Source organism: Leptopilina boulardi, unplaced genomic scaffold (genome assembly GCF_019393585.1).
Source record: "Leptopilina boulardi isolate dan_hultmark-lab unplaced genomic scaffold, ZJU_Lbou_2.1 LbouV2_368, whole genome shotgun sequence".
In the NCBI taxonomy this organism is placed as follows: domain Eukaryota; kingdom Metazoa; phylum Arthropoda; class Insecta; order Hymenoptera; family Figitidae; genus Leptopilina; species Leptopilina boulardi.
This window is the reverse complement of record NW_026137938.1, coordinates 3,677,278-3,700,983: the sequence shown is the minus strand read 5'-3', so window position 1 is coordinate 3,700,983 and position 23,706 is coordinate 3,677,278. Positions and strand designations below refer to the sequence as shown.

At 26.8% G+C, this 23,706-nt stretch overlaps 2 protein-coding genes and 1 long non-coding RNA gene across 4 annotated transcripts; 2 read left to right on the top strand and 1 right to left on the bottom strand.

The window, feature by feature from the left end:
• The first annotated feature begins 1,926 nt into the window (after positions 1-1,926).
• LOC127287143 (paramyosin, long form-like) lies at positions 1,927-20,714 on the top strand. Of its 2 annotated transcripts, XR_007843841.1 has the most exons (16): positions 1,927-2,402; positions 5,216-5,272; positions 6,950-7,036; positions 7,118-7,284; positions 8,871-9,108; positions 9,184-9,303; positions 10,340-10,489; positions 10,571-10,717; positions 10,834-11,050; positions 11,156-11,283; positions 11,363-11,475; positions 16,563-16,758; positions 16,829-16,957; positions 17,034-17,405; positions 17,481-17,928; positions 20,271-20,714. XR_007843841.1 is itself a non-coding variant. In XM_051313928.1 (15 exons), exons 1-15 carry the CDS (start codon positions 2,283-2,285, stop codon positions 17,871-17,873), a joined length of 2,634 nt encoding a protein of 877 aa, XP_051169885.1. In that variant the 5' UTR covers positions 1,927-2,282; the 3' UTR covers positions 17,874-17,929. The 2 variants fall into 2 exon arrangements, 1 of the variants encoding a protein (XP_051169885.1); XM_051313928.1 differs by lacking the exon at positions 20,271-20,714 and having other exon boundaries at positions 17,481-17,929.
• Positions 12,026-15,454, top strand: LOC127287144 (paramyosin, short form-like). The gene is made up of 2 exons (XM_051313929.1): positions 12,026-12,731; positions 14,489-15,454. The coding sequence occupies exons 1-2, from the start codon at positions 12,435-12,437 to the stop codon at positions 15,050-15,052; spliced, it is 861 nt and encodes a 286-aa protein (XP_051169886.1). The 5' UTR covers positions 12,026-12,434; the 3' UTR covers positions 15,053-15,454.
• LOC127287145 (uncharacterized) lies at positions 20,374-22,227 on the bottom strand. The gene is made up of 2 exons (XR_007843843.1): positions 21,645-22,227; positions 20,374-21,135 (listed from the first exon to the last, which is right to left on the bottom strand). It is a non-coding gene; the product is annotated as an uncharacterized LOC127287145 (long non-coding RNA).
• Between the last annotated feature and the right edge of the window lie 1,479 nt (positions 22,228-23,706).

Genomic DNA, 23,706 nt, shown 5'->3' with positions numbered 1-23,706 from the left:
TCTAGGTAAAAATGGCTGAATTCTTGAAAAAGGAGGGAAAAATAAATCGCTATATACAGACAAAAAAATTAAAGCATGCGGTCTGTATTCATTATACAAGGACGGAGAATTTTGATCGTGACAACGTCTTTTTTAATTTTTTTTTAATTAAATAACACAAAAATCATGAAAATATGACTTATAGTTTTCGAATTCTGGCCGTCGAGATGAACACCAATTTTTCCCTCTAAACCTCGGTGTAAGACGTTGTCACGTTAAAAAAAAAAAAAAAATACAACTAAATTTTTTGTAATAAAATTTTTCCAATAAATTAAAATATTTACCTTAATGACGAATTTTCAGCTTCAATGATATATTCTTTCAAACTAAATAGCCCTCGGAGATCCCTACTTTCAAGTTAAATTTTCCATTCAGAAAATGTGAAAAATAACCGTAAAAATAGACCGAGTTCTAAAAAGTCTGCAACTTGAGAATCCTGTGTCCTTCAAGATACCCTTTTTTTTTACTTTCGCCCTTATCTTTGAAGTTCGTGACACCATAAGCCATCGAGGATAGTATCTGCAAAAAAGAAAAATTAAAATACTTTCAGCGCTGTACATTATAGTCAGTAGTTAAATATTTAACCGATCGGTAATATAGAAAGTTATAGAAAATTTCATTTCCAAATTTGACAAAAATAAGTGTGGCATTGAGACTAAACCTATAAAGTAATCGCGAATATTAATAAATTCAAATAGAAAATTATTTGCTTCAAGTAAATATTTATTTGACAATAGTCAAGTAATCGAGTATTTGAATCAAATAAATTTTTTTTCAGTGTACAGTTTTAGAAAAAAAATTATTTTCACTAAAATTTGTTGTTAAATAACCAGTTAATAAACATTTTGTGTTTTCTTTTCTTAAAAGTTAGTGATCAGACAGTTTAGAATTTATACTTTGAACCCGGAAAAAAGTTTTTGTTGATTTAAAGAATAATCTGTTTCTTTGATTTCATTCAAAATATCAGTATCTTGAAAATAAAAATAGACGTTTTTGATTAAAAGAAAGTTACTTTGGAGTTAAATAAATTTTTTTTTCTATCAAAAAAAAAATTTGTCCTTTAAAACAAAGAAATTTTTACATTAGAATTAAAGAAATAAATTCTTTAATTTTTAGACTGACTTTGCACTCAGAGAAATGGTATATTTGTCTCCGAGCCTACTAACTCATTTATTTGTTGCAAATATATTTTATATCATTGAAATAAAAAATTTATTTGAGCCAAAGAAAAATTTATTTCTGACAAATAAAATTTTTATTTACGCCAAATAAATAAGTTAGTAGGCTCTGAGACAAATATACGTTTATTTAATTCAAATATATTTTATTTGGTTCAAATAAATCATTTCCCTGGGTGTGAAACGAAGATAATTTTTTTTTGGAATCAAAGAAATTTGTGCTTTAAAATAAAGAAAATTTCTTTAAATCAACAAAAACTTTTTTCTCATTGTCAAAATAGTAAATATTACTATTATTATTCCACTTTTCTCCGGGTAAATCTTAGTGATTAAAAAAAAAGGTTTTAGTTTTTTAAACATATTAAATCCATAAATGCCAAATTTTTGAGCAACGTCCTTGCAACAATCATATAAAAAGTAAAAAAAATTGGATCTATATGTAACAAGTGTGAAGAAAATCATTGAAACACCAACGCATTATCAACAAAAACGACGTGTCAAATCTCTGATATAAACTATTTCGCAATGGCAGTAACGCACTTCGTTTTGGGGAAAATAAAGCGACCGCCCTCACACATGTTAATTTTCCAATGATTGGCGAATAGTGGGATTCTAATTCCCCCCCACCTCCACCTCCAACCAAAAAAAAACATAATCATAGCGTGCGCGCATGCGTCTATCGTCATTTTGACGGATTCACAGGATGGTTGATGCGCCATACGAACGACGACGAGTCGCGCACTACGAGTAGGGCGCTGGTCGGCTCCGAACCCCACGAAGAAGTCACAACGAAAAAAGAATATATACAATTTTAAATCCCCCAAAAAAAGAAACTAAAAAAAAACGAATCATCCCGCAGTTTATTCATTGATTTATACGCGAGTATCTGAAAAGAACGGAGTGTTTTGTTTTCTTTTATTTTTTGGGAACTCAATTTTAAAAAAAAAAAAGAAAAACTATTCTCGCCCCCCTGATAGTGCGAGTCTAATAAAAATTAACCAAGAGGGAATAAAAAAAGAGAAAAATAAAACTTCAACTTGAAGAAAAGAAAAATCTCGTTGAAGAATGTCGGCTTCTGCTGTTGCAAAAACCTCCAAATATTCATACCGCTCGAGCAGTGGTGGCGGAGCGGCCGATGTTAGCATTGAGTATAGCGCCGACCTGAGCGCTCTCTCCAGGCTCGAGGTACGTTTTTTTCTCTCTCTCTCATCCTTCCTTTTTTTTCCCCCATAAATAAAAAAAACAATTTTTTTTTCTAATATTCCTTAATTCCACTAACACTCGAATTTTGTGCGGGTAAAAAAATTTAACAGAAAGCAAAAAAAATAAAATAACAGACAAAAAAAAAATTCATCAGAGAAAAAAGAAGTCCCTGACAAAAAATATGTGGAATCATCATCGATATTAAGAAAAGACTCATCGAGAAATGAAAAGAAAAAAAAAGTTTCGAAATTGGTGATAGTTTTTGCGAAATATGTGAACATTGTCGATAAAGAAAAAGTGAAGCACACAAAAGTTCAGTGACCATTAAGAAACGTTAGTGCCAAATATACGGACCAAAGTGTATATAACGAGAGAGTTCTGTATAGTCACTAAATAGCTCGATACGAAAATAGTCCTGGATAACGGGCGTTTAAAGATCATCGTTCGGATCGTGTCTATCTGTGGCGGGATCGATCAAAAAAAAAAAAAAAAAATCTGTTCAGTGCTCAGTGCAAATTTAATAATTGTATAACGATAAATGTTATCTTGAAACAAAAATATGGATACTAATAAAACTAACAATTACCATACATGATTGTTTATAGCTACCGTCACGTATTTCAAAAATACATAAAAGTAGTCTTAAAAAAAAAATGCATTTCTTTATCAAAAAAAAATTCATTAACTATTTACAAAACAAATTAAATAAACCATTTTTTTCGATAATTCTTCAATTTTCAAATTAAAAATTTTCCAATTTTCTTCAATACACAGAAAATTAAAAGGCAATTAAAATAAGCTGCAACGCTTATTATTTTAATCCATTTTGGTATTAAAATAAGCAAAATTGGATTAAAATAATAGCTTATTTTAATGCCTTTTAATTTTCTGTGTACATAATACTTCTTTTTAATCGAATAACATTAAGAAATAAATATAAATATAACTTAAAAATGACTATTTCTTATAATTTAAAAATATATTTTATGATTTATATTTTACTTTTATTTAATTTAAATTTTTTTTTTTTTTACCTAATGATTGATAACAATTTGGATATAATAGAGAAAAAATAGTTTAATTAAAAAGTATAAATTAGCACGCACGGAAAAAAATCTTTATCTGGAACAGCAATATGTTTCTCTAAAATGGCAAACACTTTCGCTATTTAAGCGGAACATTTTGCTATTCCAGTGAAACTTATCGCTTTTCGAGAAGAAAATTTTTTTCCATGTAAAATATGATTAATATAATTAAATCAAAAATCAAAATTTTTCAATAAACATAATAATAATAATAATAATAATTTTTAATCATGTTATCAATATTGTTCGATGCTCTCTAAATTTGAATTAGTAAATTTTTTTTAACTAATTTGAATTAATAACTTGCCTTTTGCTTTCAAATTCGTTAAATTTTACTAAAATAGTAAAAAAAAAAAAAAATTTAACTAATAATTAGTTAAATTTTACTAATTCAAAAGCAAAAAGTGAGTTACTAATTCAAAATGGTAAAAATTTTTCTAAATGCATATTTAGAAAATAAATGACAAAAAAAATGAGGAAATAAATTTTATTTTAAGTTAAAAACTCGGTTATAAAATTTAAAAAAATCGAATGATCCATTTATTACACAATTTTTTCATTTAACTAAAAACTACTTTCTAGAGAAATATAAAAAAAAATATAAAATTTTTTAACTAATTTGAATTAGTGATACACTTTTTCCTTTTGAATTAGTAAAATTTAACTAACTAATAGTAAAAAAATAGTAAAATTTGAGCAATTCGATATTACTAATTTTACTAATTCCATAGTAAAAAAATTTTCAAATATATTTTTTTTATATTTTTTTTTTTTTACTATTATTCAGTTGAATTTTATTAATTCAAAAGCAAAAACTGAGTCACTAATTTAAATTAGTTAAAAAAAATTTACTAAATAAAATTTAGAGAGTAGAAAGTAAAAATATTAATTGAAGAAAAAAAAATTAAAGATTTAGAAAAGTTGTTGAAATTTTCAAAATTATTTTTTTCTTCTGGTAAACGTGAATCTCAATAAATAGTTTGTCTCTAGTGTTATAGAACGATAAATATATCGGGATAAATTTAACACAACTGAATGGGCTTTTGTTGTCGTGCTCTTTTTAGGTCAAGTCTAACGAAAATATAAAATTACTTTAAGTTTTACTTGAATATAACTAAAAGAAAATAAAGTTACAAATTAAACAAATTGTAACATGTAGGAAATTTTTTTCAAAAAAAAAAAAATAAATTGTTATTTGATAATGGTAACATTTTTTAATTGTTTTTTTTTTACATTACTTTCTAAATCTGAATTAGTAAAAATTATAAATTACTTTTAAATTAATAAAAAAAAAGGAAAATTGTTTTACTGTCAAATTAGTAAAATTTCAAAAGCAAAAAATGAACAAATTTTTCTAATTTAAATTTAGAGAGTGATTAAGAAAAAATTGTTTATTGTGGACTCAACCTCTTTATAAATTTGAATTAGTAAAAATTTTAACTGAATTAGTAACTAACTTTTTTAAATTAGTTAAATTTTACTAATTCGATAGTATAAAAATTTTCTTTTCGATTAGTTAGAATAAAAAAAAACAATTAGTTAAAATTTTTACTAATTCAAATTTAGAATACACAAAAAGTATTTCTTATGACGTTACAACCTGATCTTACATAATAAAGTAAAAATAAAAATTCTAAACCGTTTTCAAACAATTTTATTAAAAATCACCACCAAAATAATATTTAAGAAAAAAATTTCTTTTAATTTCAGGACAAAATTCGACTATTACAAGACGATCTCGAGAGTGAGAGAGAGCTACGTCAGAGGGTAAGTGCATTCATCTTATATTCATTTTTGCTTTGTATTTTAAATTTAAAATCATATATATGAGATGATGCAAGGCGACAAAGTGGCGCTTAACGGAAGCTGATGTGTTCCGCGCGCGTTTCACAAACGCACATACACCGCTGACCTCGAATTGTCACGCAGACGAATGAAAAACTGATATATCCTGAAGAGGAATGAACCAAAGCGACACATAGGAGGAAAAATTATTTTCGGAACTCATTTTGTTAAAATAACGTGAATTTGAGAGAGTGCCTTCAGAATCCCAACATGGCGCTGTATAAAAGTGGGGATAAACTAACTTGAAATGTCCAGCTCATGCCGTTTCTATTTCTGTGATTGCTCGCAGGCCTTTGCCGAGACGTTTTCGCGTTCCGACATTCCTTTGGCTTATTTGTAACCAAAGATTATAAATGTTTTTTTATTTTATTTCAATTTTTTTCAAATTCTTATTTTCGAGTCAACAGGAATTTCACATAAAAATCATTGGTTGTAATTTTTATTTTAAAGAATTTTATTAGATACTATTTTCATTTTTCACTATGAATTTATTTTTAAACAAATTATTACCTATAACAAGATTTTTTAACCGAATATTCACAGAAAATTAAAAGGCATTAAAATAAGCTGCAACGCTTCTTATTTTAATCCAATTTTGCTTATTTTAATACCAAAATGAATTAAAATAAGCAAAATTGGATTAAAATAAGAAGCGTTGCAGCTTATTTTAATGCCTTTTAATTTTCTGTGTTCTGATTGGTCAATTTTAAAATTCGCGCCGATATCTTTCTGCTAATTGTATATTCGGTCATTTGCAATTTCGGACAAATGAAAATTCGCCGTTTTAAGAAATCTATCAAATAACAAATTGTACGAAACAAAAATTCAAAAAAAAAAAAAATTCCGCCAACTATTCATAGAATTGAAAATTCATAACACTTAAAATTCTGTCGAATGAAAATTACAACTAAATTAAAATTCTAAATTTGAATTTTTTTAAATAAAAAATTGGGTAAAAAGAAATTCTGTGAAATAAAAATTCTGCCAATTAAAAAAATACCTACAAATTACCTAAAGTATACCTAAATTTTGTTAAGTAAAAATTTGTTAAAAAATAAATTCCGTTAGATGCTATTTCGAAAAGATTCTTTTAAATATTTATTATTATTATTTTGTCACGATAGATTGATAAATTTAATTATATAGTTTAAACATAAAAAGAATTAAAATAAAATTCCGTAATATTTTATCAGGCGATCAAAAATGATATATTTGCAGAATGTTACCACAGTGCCAAAAAATAATCTTTAAAGTTTATCGACCTGCAAAAATATTACACTCGAAAGTTTCATTCACCTTCTATTAAAAATTTAATAAGATTTTAGTTGTTTTTTTTAAACACGCTTTCTATTTTTAAATTCTACAGTAAAAATATATAACAAAAAAAAAAAATGTTCACCTGGAACAGCAATAAATTTCACTGTATAACAGCGATATATGTTTCACTAAAAGAAGGAAAATTTTCGTTATTCTAGAGAAACATATCGATGTTCCAGATAAAGATTTGGTTCTAAAAAAAGAATTTTCAATAATGGACTATTAAATTAAAAGTCGAATAACATTAAAAAAAAAAGTAATTAATATAATTTTTTTTAACAGGTTGAACGTGAGCGTGCCGACTTGAGCGTGCAAGTCATACAGCTCTCGGAGCGGCTTGAAGAAGCCGAAGGTGGCGCTGAGTCTCAGGTGAGTTTAAATTTATTTTTCATTGTATTTATTATTTATAAAAAAAAAATCTAATCGTTCGGTATTGTATTCTGTTGACAGTTTGAAATTAACAAAAAGAGGGACACAGAATTATTGAAGCTACGAAAGCTTTTAGAAGATGTCCACCTCGAAAGTGAAGAGACCGCTCATCTCTTACGCAAAAAGCATCAGGAAGTGGTCGTTGATTTTCAGGATCAAATCGACCAAATGTCAAAGGCTCGAGCAAGGTTAGTATTTTAAAAAAAAAAAATACATTTTTTCTACGATGACGTATATCACACATAAAATCATGATAATAAATATTCTCAAAGAGATTTAACTAATTTCAAAAGTAGTTTCCTATTAATAAACTTAAAAAAAAGGAATAACCGGAACGAAGTAAAATTCACATAATCCCATGCCTAGTACACGATGATTCATACACGCGATCTAAAATAATTATAGCTGGTGCATCGCAGTGAGAAGGCATATCCAAAAATTATAGCAAATTATGTGTCCGAAGTACTGGCCTCCTTCCAACAAACCAAGTTACTTGCACCTGAAATATATGACGACGACGCCAACGTCCCTTTGACTTCTAAACATAGGTTTTCTCCAGATTTCCGAAAGTTATAACACAAATTGCCTCAACGATATTTTACCATTACTGATTTAATTTTTTTTTCAATTTGTAAAATTATTTTTAAATTTCACCTTTTGGAATAATTTTCTCTTGGATAGATAATTTTTACTAGTGGCACATTTTTAACACCTTGTTAAAATAGCATTCTCAACTCATAATCCTTGTCACTCTCTCTCTCTCTCTTTCTGTAGTTACTGACTTCATCTCTTTTCTGTCTTTCTCTCGTCGAGTGTTTTCTTGTTGTACAAACGTTTACTTCGGCTTATGACTATTTTTAACTGTTGGAAGTTGCGAGGCAATCCACAACCCCACGTTGGCACGCCATATTAGTACACGCTACTAGTCCCGAATCCCCACCCTAAATCCACGGAATCAACTGACTGACACCTTACACCCTCGATTTTGCGTAGGAGGAAAAATTCTCGGTCAATTATTTACTGACTGCCGTAATTCTATTAAAAAAAAAAAAAGAAAAGATTTCTCAAAGAATTATTCTTAATCTTGGTTTCCTTTCATCGTCTCCATCGCAAACCCTATAGCTATATATATATACATACTTAAAATAGGCCTCTCTCGCGTGAAAATTAGAACTTGAGGGCGGCAATCGGCATGTTTCGAGTGGCACTGACACCAAATACTTTCAGCTGTTTTCGATCAACAGGTGATTATCAAAATTCTAAACATCTTGTTTATAGAGAACGAAAATTGAATTGAAATCGAGTTTTAATGAATTAAAAGCTTATTAAAAGCTGTACTGATTTTAAAAAATGAAGTTAGTAGAATTATAGGAAAATGGAACATAATTAGGGCACTAATATCAATACAGTAGAATTCTAATTATTTGGATTATATATTGAACCGGACCCGATCCGGATAATCGGAATGGACATGAAACTTATTTTTGAGCAATAAGCCTCTAAATCTGCTATTTAAAATCATTTGTACTTACAGTGCAATATATTATTATTGAAGAATATTTCCCATGCATTTTAATCTTAAATTTAGAATAAAATGTATGTTAAAATGTTCTTAAATATGCACCAAGATATTCTTAAATTTTAAATTTCGTGCTTTCGGTAATAGACACCCACTAAAAGTCACCCTCAAGTTTTCAACAATCCGGTTAATCGAACCTGGAATTCTACTGTAATTACAAAAATTTGTAAATCATAATTTTATCATTATTTGCAGAGCTGAAAAGGAAAAGGCCAAATTCCAGCAGGAAGTATATGAACTTCTTGCTCAAATCGACAATGTTACGAAAGAGAAGATTATGTCAATGAAGACAGTGGAGAAATTAGAAATACATGTTTCGGAATTAAATGTCAAAATTGAAGAAATTAATCGCACGATCGTTGACATTACAAGTCATAAAACTCGATTGTCACAAGAGAATATTGAATTGACAAAAGAAGTACAAGATTTAAAGGTATAAATCAAATATTTAGTCATTTAAATTAATTATTAATTACTAATTACTAATTACTAATTTTTAATTTTTCAGGTGAACATAGAGAATGTTATTTACTTGAAAACTCAAATCGCTGGACAATTGGAGGATGCACGTCGTCGTTTAGAAGATGAAGAACGACGTCGCTCATTAGTTGAAGCTTCATTACATCAGGTAAATATAACAAAAAGAATTTGAAAATTAATTTAATCGCCTTAAAAAAACAACTTTTATTAAGAGCATTTGAACCTTCGTGACGTCACAAATCATGGCGCATTTTTTTGACAGCTTTCTAAATTATTCATCTCAATTTTGTAAAAAATAAAGGCCAAAAAACCAATTTATTTTTCAATTTTTCAACTAAATAATTATTGTTTTTTATTTAAAAAATTGAAAAATGATTGAATTTTCAACCTTTTTTACAACATTGAGATGAATAATTTAAAAAATTCTCAAAAAATTGCTTTTTTATATGTGCTTTTTGAAAAATTTATATGAAAAACAATAATTACTTATTGAAAAAATTGAAGAATAATCTGCTTTTTAGCCATTATTTTTTACAACATTGAGATAAGTAATTTGAAAAATTCTCCAAAATCTGCTTTTTGAAAAATGCAATTTATATGTGTTTTTTTAATAAAAAAGAATAATTATTGATTTAAAAAATTGAAAACTAATTCAATTTTTAAATATTACGTTTCACAATTTTTAAATTGGTAAATTTCAAAATTAAGAAAAAAGTGCATTTTTGTATGTTTTTTTTTTTTTTTTTTTTTAAAGTGAATAAACAACAACAATTTATTGTTTAATTAGTAATAAACAATTTTAATTATTATTATTATTTATAATAAAATTAATTTAAATATTTGATAAATTACATAAGAATTTTCCAATTTTTATCCTGGTCTTTCCAAAAATGGCCTACATATAAGCAATTCGTGTATTTTTCCTTACTTGTGACAACCAACTTAAACATTGTTTAAAAAACGTTTTAAACGCAAAATTTTGAATTTTCCGCACATAACAGACAGAGTCTATGTTATTCTGAACATTTTCCAAAAGGTTTTTTTTAAAAATATTCAAAATTGTGCTTTTCACATACCTGAGAAGTTTGCGTGTCATGCGCCATGATTTGTGACGTCACGAAGGTTCAAATGCTCTTAAGAAATAATTGTCAATACAAAATGAAATTTTCACAATTTAAAATCAGGTTGAGATTGAACTGGAATCGGTTCGCGTTCAATTGGAAGAAGAATCGGAAGCACGTTTGGATCTTGAACGTCAATTAGTGAAAGCCAATGGCGAAGTTTCCATTTGGAGATCCAAATATGAGACTGAAGCTCAAGCTCGCGCAGAAGAAGTAAATATTTTATTCATCTTAAAATTTTATTCATCGAAAAATTTTATTCATCGAAATATTTTATTCATCTATTGTTTATAGGTTGAAGAATTGCGCCGCAAATACTGTGCTCGTATTCAAGAACAAGAGGAGCAAATCGAAACTCTTTTGGTTAAGATCAACAACCTTGAAAAACAAAAGTCTCGCTTGCAATCAGAAGTAGAGGTTCTAATTATTGATCTGGAGAAGGTGGGTTTTTTTTTACTTAATCTTGTACTAAATTAACTAAAAATAGAAGAAATTTAATCAAAAGTAGTGTTTGTTTTAAAAAGGTTATTTTAGAACTAATTTTCTTTTTTTTTAAGGCCAATGGAACCGCTCGGGAGCTTCAGAAACGTGTGGAACAAATGGAAAAGATCAACATTGAAATGAAGGCCCGCCTTGACGAAACTTTGGCTATGTATGAACAAAGTCAACGAGACCTTCGCAATAAACAACAGGAACTTCAACGTTGCAATGCTGAACTTGACAAAACTCGGGAACTTAAAGATCAACTTCTACGTGAAAATAAGAAACTTGGAGGTACAATCATTTTTTTGAAGACGTAACAAAATTTACCTCAAAATATTGACTAACAATTTCTTTTTAACAATCTTTTAATAAATTATTATTATTATTTTTTCTCAGACGATCTTAATGATGCTAAGAATCAATTAGCTGACATGAATCGCAGACTACACGAACTGGAACTTGAGCTTCGTCGTCTTGAGAACGAACGAGAAGAACTGGCTGCTGCCTATAAGGAAGCCGAGGCCGTAAGTAAAAAAAATCAAATAGAAATTACATTCAAACAAAAAACAAAATTATAAATGCTGATCAAATGAAAATTCCTAGGGTCGCAAAATCGAGGAACAACGTTCACAAAGATTGGCCGCTGAATTAGGTCAACTTCGACACGAAACTGAGCGTCGTCTTGCTGAGAAGGATGAAGAGATTGACGCCATTCGGTAAGTTCAACTTTTAATAAATAAATAAAAAATAATAATAATAATAAAAGTGAGAAACTATTCAATTTAACAACGTTAAAAATAAAATGATTCATCATCTTTTTTGAGTGTCAATCATAGTAATCGTTTCTACGTAAATGATTTCTAAATTTAAATTATCAATCACAATGAAAACATAACTAAAAGTAATAGATAGCGCCACCTGAGAGTAATAAACTAATCACGGTTCTGATTTTAACTAATGATGCAAGTGACATTATTTTTAATTATCCACTGCCTCATTTGCTAATAATAAACTAAATTCGTCATTGTTGAAGTTTGCCAAAGTCATCCTTGGTGGTGATTCCCGGGGTCATATATATATATATATATATATATTCAAGGGAAAATCCTATAACCTAAATAGGTTAAATAAATCCCCATTGAATTGATTTTCTCTAAACGATTTCCTATTCTCATTTGAATATTCAAGACAACTTTCCACTATTTGAGATAACAAAAATGAAAATATTATTTTCATTAAAAACAAAAGACAAATTTTACATTTTTGTTTCGAAACTTACTAAAAACTTACTAAATGTTAGTAATCTAACATGAGTTTTTGTTAAGTGTGGAATGTTTCATATCTATTAATAAATAGCTCATCAAAGTCATAATTTATTTATTGGCAAACGAAATTGATTGGCGGATCATAAAAGAAATGATGTGGCAACTTTAGAAACTCTACAAAAGACTGCACAAGATTGGCCGGAGACCTCATTTTTTTCCAACAGTCATTAAAGTGTCAATTATAAAAATCAAAAATGAATTTCAACTAACAACAACAAAAATTGCATTATAATTTATAAAAATTTCAACCTCTCAACATATAAAGAAGGATAATTTTAATTTATAAAGGAAATTTTATCTTCTTCAATTTGTGTGAAGGATAAATAAAGTTTAAAAAATTTATTTCAAAAATGGTGACAAAAGTGCCAATGTGTCAAGTGCCACTTGAACCAAAATGGCGTCGTGGACCTAATTATATTTATGAAAAAAATTATGGATACGGAATAAACTATTATCAACCGATGATTGATTATATTGATGAAAAAGAGAACAATATCAGAGCCAAGTCAGCATATCCCCACTTGCCTTGGTCAGATGGTCGTGCATTTTGGGAACACAAGCAAGTGAGGCCTTACAGTAGGCAAGACCTTGTGAAACACGCAATTAACGCCGAAGCAAAGGCTAGAGAGCATTTGGAAAATTTCAAGGTAAGTTGAAATAGGAAATCATCGAAAAATCATCGTCTGTTCTTTATTCTATAATTTTGAAGTGGAAATTTTTTTTTTTTCAAATTATCAATTATTGTAGAAAGAAAATTAATCTAGATCAAAATCTAGTTCGAAATTTAACAAAAAATATTTGACGAGAAATTTTGTTTAGAAAATCCTATATTATTCCTTGTCAATTGTGCCATTTTTTTTTTAATATCAGTAAAATTATTCAATTAGAAACGAAAAACAATAAGTAGAGGACCAGTAGAAAACAGCTTGTTTTAATAATAGCAATTAAACATTTTTGGGATTTACTAAATTTGATTCAAATACATAATCGGTTAATTTATTATTAAATAAATATTTATTTAATTATTATCTGAGTCAATTAAATGGTATTTGTTTTAAATTATTGGTTCAAATATAGTTTATTTAATTCAATTATTTGGTTTCAAAAATTATTTAGTTCCATACTGAAAAAAAAATTTATTTGATTCAAATACTCAATTACTTGAGTATTATCAAATAAATATTTATTTGAACCAAATAATTTTTATTTGAATTAAATAAATTGTATTTGAACCAATAATTTCTGTATTTGAAACAAATATCATTTAATTGACTCAAATATTAATTATTTGATACAAATAAATATTTATTTGATAATAGTCAAGTAATCGAGTATTTGAACCAAATAAATTTTTTTTTCAGTGCAGTAAATATTTATTTGAGAATAGTCAAGTAAACGATTAATTAAAGATTGACTTTTTTTCCAAATATTTTAAGTTTCTTTTTTCTTAATCAAAAACGCTAGAAACAATAAAAAATATTTTTTCCCCACCAAGTTTATTTTTCTATCGAAATAGAATTTCAAAATAAAAACTTTTAATTGTATTATAACAATTTCAATTCGAAGAGAAGAGTCTAACTCCCAGAAAGGTATACTTTTATGAAATAATTAAAAAGATAAATTAGCTAAATTCATATTTAGCCCTATAATAAACTACCATTTCTGATATTTTGCTGATTAATTTTTCACAAAAAATAAATTTAATTTATAAAATATTAATAAAAGAATAATTAAATTAAAAATTCGTAACAAAAAATAAATCCTCTATCAATATTAAATAATTATTTATCAATAATTGAATTATTTTTATAATTCTTTAAATATATGAGATATAGTAAAATTTTCCTAATAATTTCAATACTCATTTTATATGAAATTGACTGATTCGAAAATCTTGGCGTCTGCAACTTTGCGACTGCCTGACCTTTTCCAATTCTAATTCAGTACTACGGAAGAAGCTGGTTTAAGTGTTTCATACGTTAGAGCCTGCTTGATCTTTCATCGAAGAGAGGCTACAAAATCGACACTGCAAGCGCCGCTCTAATTACGGGTGTGTCCAAAAAAGTGGTGTAACTTTTTTTTTTTTTTTTTTGCAGATATAAATTAATAACAATTTTATCCAAATCACGACTTCTTCTCTCATGGCTAACAATTTACAAGGAAATAATATGGGGTTAGTGTAACATTTTCAATTAAGCCTTTTCTTTTTTTATAAATGCAAAAATTTACAAAAAAATCCTACGAAATAAAAAAACATTTATAAGTTCAATTCATGTCCATATGTCAAATTAAAGAATTTCAAAAAAAATTTAAATGAAAGATAAAAAATATAGGGGAAAAAAAAAATTCAATATTCTATAATTTTAACAAATTGAAAAAAAAAAAAATTTTATATTGTCCAAAGCTAGCGAAACGATCAGATTTTAGTCTGACAAAAACAGTAGAAGCGGCTCACGTTACAAAAGAAATACTCGAGGGCAGATTAGATACATTGGCATTGGAAACGGTGAAACCAAGGAAAAAAATTATTCTCGAAGACGAAATAGAAGAGATGTCGGGTCGAGAAATTCAATCATTGAAAGACATTCATGAAATATCAATGATCAATGATACAATTGATTATGGTAAAAGTTTACGTGGTAAATCAGCGAAAGCAATTGAAATGCAACTTAAAACTGAGGCATTCAAAAATCTTTCACGAGCACATGAAATAGCTGATATAAAAAAATGGCAAAAAGAAGAGACAATTCATCATCATGAATATCATGAGGAATCCGAACATCGTCAAATAATACAAGAATTACAAACAAATTTAACTGACATGGAAAAAATAGCCGAGCCATTGTCGGCATTAAAAAGACAATTAAAATGTTACGAAGAAAAAACGAGCAATTATTTTTCAGATACAAGGTATTCAATTAGTAGTAGAAAAATAAGGAAAACATTTTGTGTGACATCAATTCGATAATATCATCAATATTATTGACCAAATTCAGGTCAATATGAAACTAACGGAATTACATCTCATTATTAAATAACTTTACAATTGTGATTTAATATTAGAACTAGCAAAATTACACGCGCGCGTCCAACTTTGAATGCAATGGTTGTTTTAAAATAATAACAATAATAATAATAATAATTCTGCATCAGTGGAGTAATAAATTAATAATAGGTATATTTCTAATTTTCACGTTATCATTTATTTATACACAGAAAAAAAATGAGTTTAATGTTATATAGTGATTTTTTAGTTAAGCCAGCTCATAATTAGTTAATACAGCAAAAATAATTTAGCTAAGTTAATTTTTAAATTTAATAAACTTGTAAAACTATTAGTTCGATTGTTGGACGGTAACAACAATGAAAATCCAAGAAAAAATCTATCGAAAAAGTGATGATAAGAAAAACATAAATTAAAACCAATAGTTACACAATTGGCGGTGTAAATGTTGATAAAAATAAGATTTTTAAGTAAAAATTTTAAAATATAAATATTAAAAATTAAGAAATAAATATTTTTGATATTCGATGATTTTTTATAATCTTTGAAATTACAAAAAATTAGTTTTTGCTAAATATTTTTTTTGTATTTTCTATAAATATTTCGTTGTAAATGAAAATTTATGTTTTTTTTTCAAAAAAAATTAATTAATTGATAATTAATAAAAATTAAAAAATTATGTAATCAAAAAGAAAATTAAATTAATTGAAAATTATTAATTATATTTTAAAAAGTATTAAGCAATTAAAAATTATTTTAAAAATTTTGAAAAAATAAAACCTAAAAAAAACTTTTGTAATGTTTTAAACTTTAAACTTAAATTAAAAATTAAAACAAACTTTAATAAGCACCCGTTAACGTGATCGTTAACGTTTGAGAAGCCAATAACTTCTTCAATATTTTGATTTTTCATATCTTTCCGACATCAAATTTGGAATAAAACTCATGGATTCTGACACATTTTTTTATGCTCTTTCGATTGGTAATGATTAAAATTTGAACAAACTTTAATACATTGGTTTTTGTAACCGTTAAACAATTAACGTTACGTTCTTCAGCTCAATAAAATCAAATTGTTTTTAAAAAAGCAAACTATTTTTATATTGTTTACAGATAAAAAATATTATAATTGGAACTTTTTTTTCTATAAATACCAAGTAAGAAATATACTAGTGCTACACACAATGAACAATATTTTTTTTTTACTTTAAACTGTCCCTTAGTATATGACTTAATTAATGACGATGAATAAAAATATCCGTCGCGTTAACCATAAAATATTACGAAATCAAGAATTGTCAAAATTTAAGAAAAACAAAAAGGAACAAAATACGACTAACTTCAAGTGTGGATAGACGGAATGAATGAATACGGAAATTATTATAGTTCATTTTTTTTAACAATATTCAGATTACTTAAAAGATAAAAAAAAAATTCTTTTTAAACAATTAATATGTTTGTTTTGAATTTACAGTAAGGCAACGAGTATTGAAATCGAACAATTAAGCGCCCGTGTGGTGGAAGCTGAGACGAAATTAAAGACTGAGGTACAACGTGTCAAGAAGAAGATGCAGATGCAAATTACTGAATTAGAATTGTCATTGGATGTTGCAAATAAAACCAACCTTGATTTACAAAAGACAATCAAAAAACAATCTCTTACTTTAACGGTAAATTGATGCTTAGGAATTTCAAAATAAACTTGCCAAATATAATTTAATATTAAAATTTTTGTTTTAGGAATTGCAAGCACACTATGATGAAGTACAACGTCAATTGCAAGTAACATTAGATCAATTGGGCATCAGCCAACGACGTCTTCAATCTTTGACTGCTGAACTCGAAGAAGTTCGCGGCAATTATGAATCTGTGAGTAAAATATAAATTCTTTTTTTTTCTATTAACTATATACTTTATTAATTTTCTTTCTTTCCTCTACTTTTAGGCCCTTCGTGCAAAGAGAAATGTCGAGCAGCAGTATGAGGAATCAGTCAGTCGAATCAATGAACTAACAACAATAAACGTAAATATTGCATCTTCTAAAGTTAAATTGGAACAAGAGCTCACAGCATTGGCGGGAGACTATGAAGAAGTGACAAAAGAATTGAGAGTAAGTGACGAAAGATATCAACGAGTACAAAACGAATTGAAACACACTGTTGAAATACTTCATGAAGAACAGGAACGTATAGTTAAAATTGAGGCTATTAAAAAATCACTTGAAATTGAAGTTAAAAATCTTTCAATTCGTTTAGAGGAAGTTGAAGCCAATGCTATCGTCGGTGGTAAACGAATTATTAGCAAACTTGAAGCCAGAGTAAGAATTCCTTTCAAATTAAATTATTACTATATCTTTTCTTATTCAAAAATTTAATATAAAATGAAATTTCAGATTCGCGATTTAGAATTAGAGCTTGACGAAGAGAAACGTAGACATTCGGAAACAGTGAAAATACTACGTAAAAAGGAGCGCAATATTAAAGAGGTTATGATTCAAGTTGAGGAGGACTCAAAGAATGTTGCATTATTGCAAGAATGTTTAGATAAAGCAACTCAAAAAGTAAATATTTACAAGAGACAACTTCAAGAACAAGAGGGTATGTCACAACAAAGTGTAACGAGAGTTCGTAGATTCCAACGTGAATTAGAAGCAGCCGAAGATCGTGCAGACACAGCTGAGAGCAACCTGACCTTAATACGCGCGAAACACCGTAGCTTTGTAACCACATCGTCTGTGCCTGGCTCTCAGGTTTATCTTGTCCAAGAGACGAGGCAGGACATTTAATTCGCTCATCCCTGCAAAATCATACCCTTGCTACTACAACTTCATCTCCGCGAACGTAAGTCTAATTAATCAATTATTTCGAAATCAGGGATATAAAAATTCTTTTTGTCCTACATGCACGATAAACGCGACTTTCCGTGCAGGTATAGCCGGCGGAAAGTAAGCTTTTTTCCACCCGCTACTCTAGAAAAGTAATTTTCTGAATTATTTAAAAACACATTTTTCAAGTTGAGTATTTTTAAATAATTAATTCACCAAATTTTTAATATTTTTAAATAATTTTATAAAATATAATAATATTTAAATTTCCCTCAAACATAATAAAAATATATCCAGTATTTTTAACATTCAATATTTGGTCTTTGATTTTACTCCAGTTTACTTCCTTAGGCGTCTTTATTTATCGTGCAATTGGACAAAAAACATCGTGTGCAACACGGGCGGAAAGGTTAATTCACGCTCGCGGTCAGGAATTGACTACTTTCCGCCCTTGCCACACAATTACTCTCTAAATCTGAATTAGTAAAAAAGTTTATTAATTTGAATTAGTGACTCACTTTTTGCTTCTTAACCCCTTCGCTGTGAAGCAAAAATCGTGTTTCCGTGCCACCAGTGTGCAAAAAAAAAAATTTTTTTTTAAATCTTATATTACCATATTGTATGTTTTTATTAACATTAATATTATATTAAGTAAAACTATTTTATTTTTAAGATGCTGCTATAGCGGTCATGCACACTGGTGGCACGACTTATTTTTGCCTCTATAGAGGTCAGTAACAGTGAAGGGGTTAATTAGTAAACTTTTACTAATTATTAGCAACTTTTCACTAACAATTAGTAAAATTTAACTAATTCTAAAGCAAAAAGTGGTAAGCTTATTAATTAGTAAAATTTTACTAATTATTAGCAACTTTTCACTAACAATTAGTAAAATTTAACTAATTCTAAAGCAAAAAGTGGTAAGCTTCTTAATTAGTAAAATTTTACTAATTATTAGTAACTTTTTACTAATTATTAGTAACTTTTTACTAACAATTAGTAAAATTTAACTAATTCTAAAGCAAAAAGTGAGTCACTAATTTAAATTACACTGAAAAAAAATTTATTTGATTCAAATACTCGATTACTTGTGTATTATCAAATAAATATTTATTTGAACCAAATAATTTTTTATTTGAATTAAATAAATTGTATTTGAACCAATAATTTCTGTACTTGAAACAGATTCCATTTAATTGACTCAAATAATAATTATTTGATACAAATAAATATTTATTTGATAATAGCCAAGTAATCGAGTATTTGAATCAAAAAAAAATTTTTTTTTTAGTGTAGTAAACATTTTTACTAATTCAAATTTAGAGAGTATAAAATAGGTTAAATAACAAAATTACACTGATTTCCTCATCAGAAAGTTTGACAATAAATAAAATTAGAAAAATTAATTAAAAATAAAAAAACAAAAATTAAAGATTTAATTTAAATATTATAAATTTAATATAAAATGAAAAGTAACAAAAAATAAATTAACAATGAAACAATAAAAATAAATTAAAATGCAAATTTAAAGAATATAACAAAAATACAAAATAGAACAAGAATAAAAACAAAAATTTTATAAACGAAATTAAAAAAAAGAAAATAGCAAAATAAAATAAATACAAAAATTATACAAAGGGCAAAATATGCAAAAATAATAAAAACAAATATAACAACAATAATAATAATAATAATAATAATAATAATAAAAAAAATTATAAAAAAGAAAATAATGGGGGAAATTATATTGTAAAACTCAAAAAAATTTACAATGAAGAAATAAAAATAAATAAATAATAAAAAAATAAATAAAAATTAATATTTATTTTTAATTAATATTTTATTTTAATTAATATTTATTTTCAATTATTATTTTATTTTAATTATTATTTATATTTATTTTACTATTTAATTTATAATGTAATTTTTTTCATTTTATTGATTTATTTATGTTATACTATTTTTGCATATTTTGTCGTTTGTAAATTTTTGTATTTGTTTTATTATTTTATTACAAATTGAGATTTGTAAAGAATGGCATTCAAATTATTTAAAATAATTAGAGAATAATAATAATAATAATTTAGAGAATAATTTAAGTTAAAAATTTGGTAAATAATTGAAATAAAAAAGATCTGAAGAAGATCTGTAATGTATAACAAAAAGATTTATTTTGTTTAAAAATTTTGTAAAAAGAAAAAAAGTTGAAAAAGTAGTGATTACAAAATCGATTTATCCGAATGTTATCGTTTTAATTAATATTTAATTAATTAATATATAATTAATTCTTTATTATATATTTTACTTGGACGTTAAAGTTTCGATAATTATAAAATTCTTTTATATTTTCTTATTCAGGAATTAAAAAAATCGTTCTAAGGAGAGGTCTACGAATCAATGTATGGACAATTCGACAAACAATTTCTGACTAAAAAGACGTATTATTTTTTCATCGATATAGTAAGAAAAAAAAAACCCCCCCACAGTTGATTCGAGGTACTTAACCAAAGAAGCGGAAACACATCAATAAATGCATTAAAATCATCGCATTCAAGATCATCATTTTAATTAAATCTGATCGCTAATTATTATCTTTTAAGAAAGTTAAAAATAATAAAAAAAAAAAAAAACACCCATTCGTTCTATTACACCTACACACAAACTTGTATTTAAATAATGTTAATTATATTACACACTATTATAGATAGGGACCTCTACCCATTACACAAACTCGTTGTACGACATAAAATAACCTGTGTCAACATTTAATTTAATAATAAACTGAAACGTGTACGTACGAAATTTTAGAAAAAAACAATTATTCTTATAATCCCAATGCCTATTTGTTTAGAAAATAAAATTTTATCTATTTTCCTCTTAAATCATATATTTATGAATAATATAAATAAAATATAATTATCATAAATTAGATATATATTGAATCTAATTTTTTAAATTCAATTAAAAGGCGAATAATTATAAATTTGTATGATAAACATGTTAATTTTCATTTTTGAAATATAAATATAAATTTGAAATATAAATAGATAACTCACCGATAGCGCATTCTTTATTGTAGATTCATCCATCTTTCCTTTGATTATCGGGTACATCACTTGATCCTTGTATCCTTTATTGTTGATTCATCCATCCATCCTTTGATTATTATCACATCACTTGATCCTTCTAACCTTAATGTATCCTCATAAGGTCCCATTTTGATCTATACATTAAAAAAAAATTTATGAAACTCAATTACAAAATATTTTACATTTGCAAAATAAATTTCCATTCACATTTTATATAAATTATAAATTAATAATAAAATAGATGAATATATGTTTAGAATTATTTTCTAAATTGATAAATATTTAAAGAAAAACTGAAATTTACTTATTGGGCATATATTTAATTAATAAACTAAAAATTACTACAAATATTTATAGAATATAATCTTCAAATATAATAATATCAAAAAAATTTAATATCTTTGAATAAAACAATTTTTTATAGTTAATTCAATCAAAATATAATTCTACCAAATAAATCAATAAAATGTTATTAAATACGAAAAAATTTGTTACTTAAAAAAATAACTAGTAGATTTAGAAAAAAATCTGCTTTTAAAAGTTGAATTTCATTTATATTATTTTATTTCACTTTCAATAATTTTAATAGTTAATAAATAATTTAAAACAGAAATAAACTTTACATGACGGTCTGTTTTCTTACTTGATTGTTTTCGCATTTCAGTTTTATTTTTTTAATATAATAAGGATCTACTTGTACCGTTTATAAACTTTCATAATTTAATGATAAATAAAATACTGTGAATGATGTTATTATTTATACACTAAACTCTTTAAAATTGTCGAGAAAATCTTGTTACTAACTGACACACTAACACGATGTAAATGAAAAAAATGGCGTTGTTACCGGTGCGCGAATTCAAATTTGTAAAAGCAGAGTACGGTAATACGATGAAAAGAAAAAGGGATGGGAACTCATGTAATGGAAGAGTTTCTGCTAGTATCCACTGCGAGCGCCACGATAGAAACGTTCATAGTTTGTATACAATTGGTATACTATTCGATTGTGGCGCTCATAGCGGCTGGTTACAAAAACAAGTATATTCTACTCTCTTGCAAAAATAGCCCAAAAATTTATTTCCGTTTGGCGCTTTTTTAAAATTTCATCACAAATTTGTTATGATAGCTCTATAACAAGTGCAAAGTACCTATTTAATTAAGATTTATTATATTAAACACAGTACCTATATAATAATATATGTATTTAATTTAAAAAATTAATTAACCTACTCTATTTAATATCTAATTATTCATTGCTAATATAATTTCGATAGTCTACAAGATTGTAATTATAAATTTAAAAATATATATTTGAGGTTATGATTGATTCAAATAAATAAATATACTTTAGAAATAGTAATACCTGTATCGTCAAACTTCTGTTTTCTTTTGTCCTTGAATTCTCCTCTTCTACTGCAAAATACTAGGCGAAACCAATGAACTTTTTCCTGTTGTCCTTGAATTCTCCTCTTCTACTGCAAAATAGTTGGAGAAATCAATGTACTTCTTCTTCCTTTTGTCCTTGAATTCTCTTCCTCTACTTCAAAATAGTTGACAAAAGCAATGTACTTCTTCTTCCTTTTGTCCTTGAATTCTCCTCTTCTAATGCCAAATAGTTGTTGAAATCGATGATTGCCATAAAAAAAAATTTCTTGAAGCGACGCAGATGTTCCCTTCACGATGTCGAAGATGGAACTGAGCGTACGTGGTGGGGGAGTGTCAGTATTATAGCTCGACCTGCCGTGCGCTGATTGGTCGTTTGAAATTAAAAAAAAAAATTACTTTAGAAATAGTAAAACCTGTATCGTTAAAACTTCTTGGGGTATCATAGAACTTTTTTCCGTTGACCATGAATTCTCCTCTTCTATTGCAAAATAGTTGTCAAAATCAAAGAACTTCTTTTCTCCTCTTCTAGTGCAAAATAGTGGTCGAAATCAATGATTGAAAAAAAAAATTTCTTGAAGCGACGCAAACATTGCCTTCACAACGTCCAGGATGGAACTGACCGTTCGTGGTGGGGGGGAATGTTGCTTTTATAGCTCTTGTCTACCGTGCGCTCATTGGTCGTTTGAAACAAAATCGGTATACTTTAGAAATAGTAATTCCTGTAACGTCAAAATTCTTAATGTTTGAAAGAACTTCTGTTTCTTTTGTCTATGAATTCTCCTCTTCTACTGCAAAATAGTGGAGGAAACCAATGAACTTTTTCCTGTTGTCCTTGAACTCTTCTACTGCAAAATAGTTGGCGAAATCAATGTACTTCTTCTTCCTTTTGTCCTTGAATTCTCCTCTTCTAATGCCAAATAGTTGTTGAAATCGATGATAGCCATAAAAAAATTTTCTTGAAGCGACACAGATGTTACCTTCACGATGTCCAAGATGAAACTAAGCGTCCATAGTTGGGAAGTGTCGTTTTTATAGCTCTGTCAGCCGTGCGCTGATTGGTGGGGCATTCTCTAGTGAAACTGGACGCTGATTGGTAGGCGCTCTTGTGGTTTATGAACGTCTATTATAAATACTATTAATAATATTTTAATAAAAATAGTGATAATAAAAATAAATAATATATTAATTAATTAATTATTCATTATTATATTGATGATAATAATAGATTATATATTTTATTAAAAAAATGACAATAATGATAAAAATATAATAAAATTATTATTGTTATTTTTATAAAAGTACATTAAAGAAATTAATAT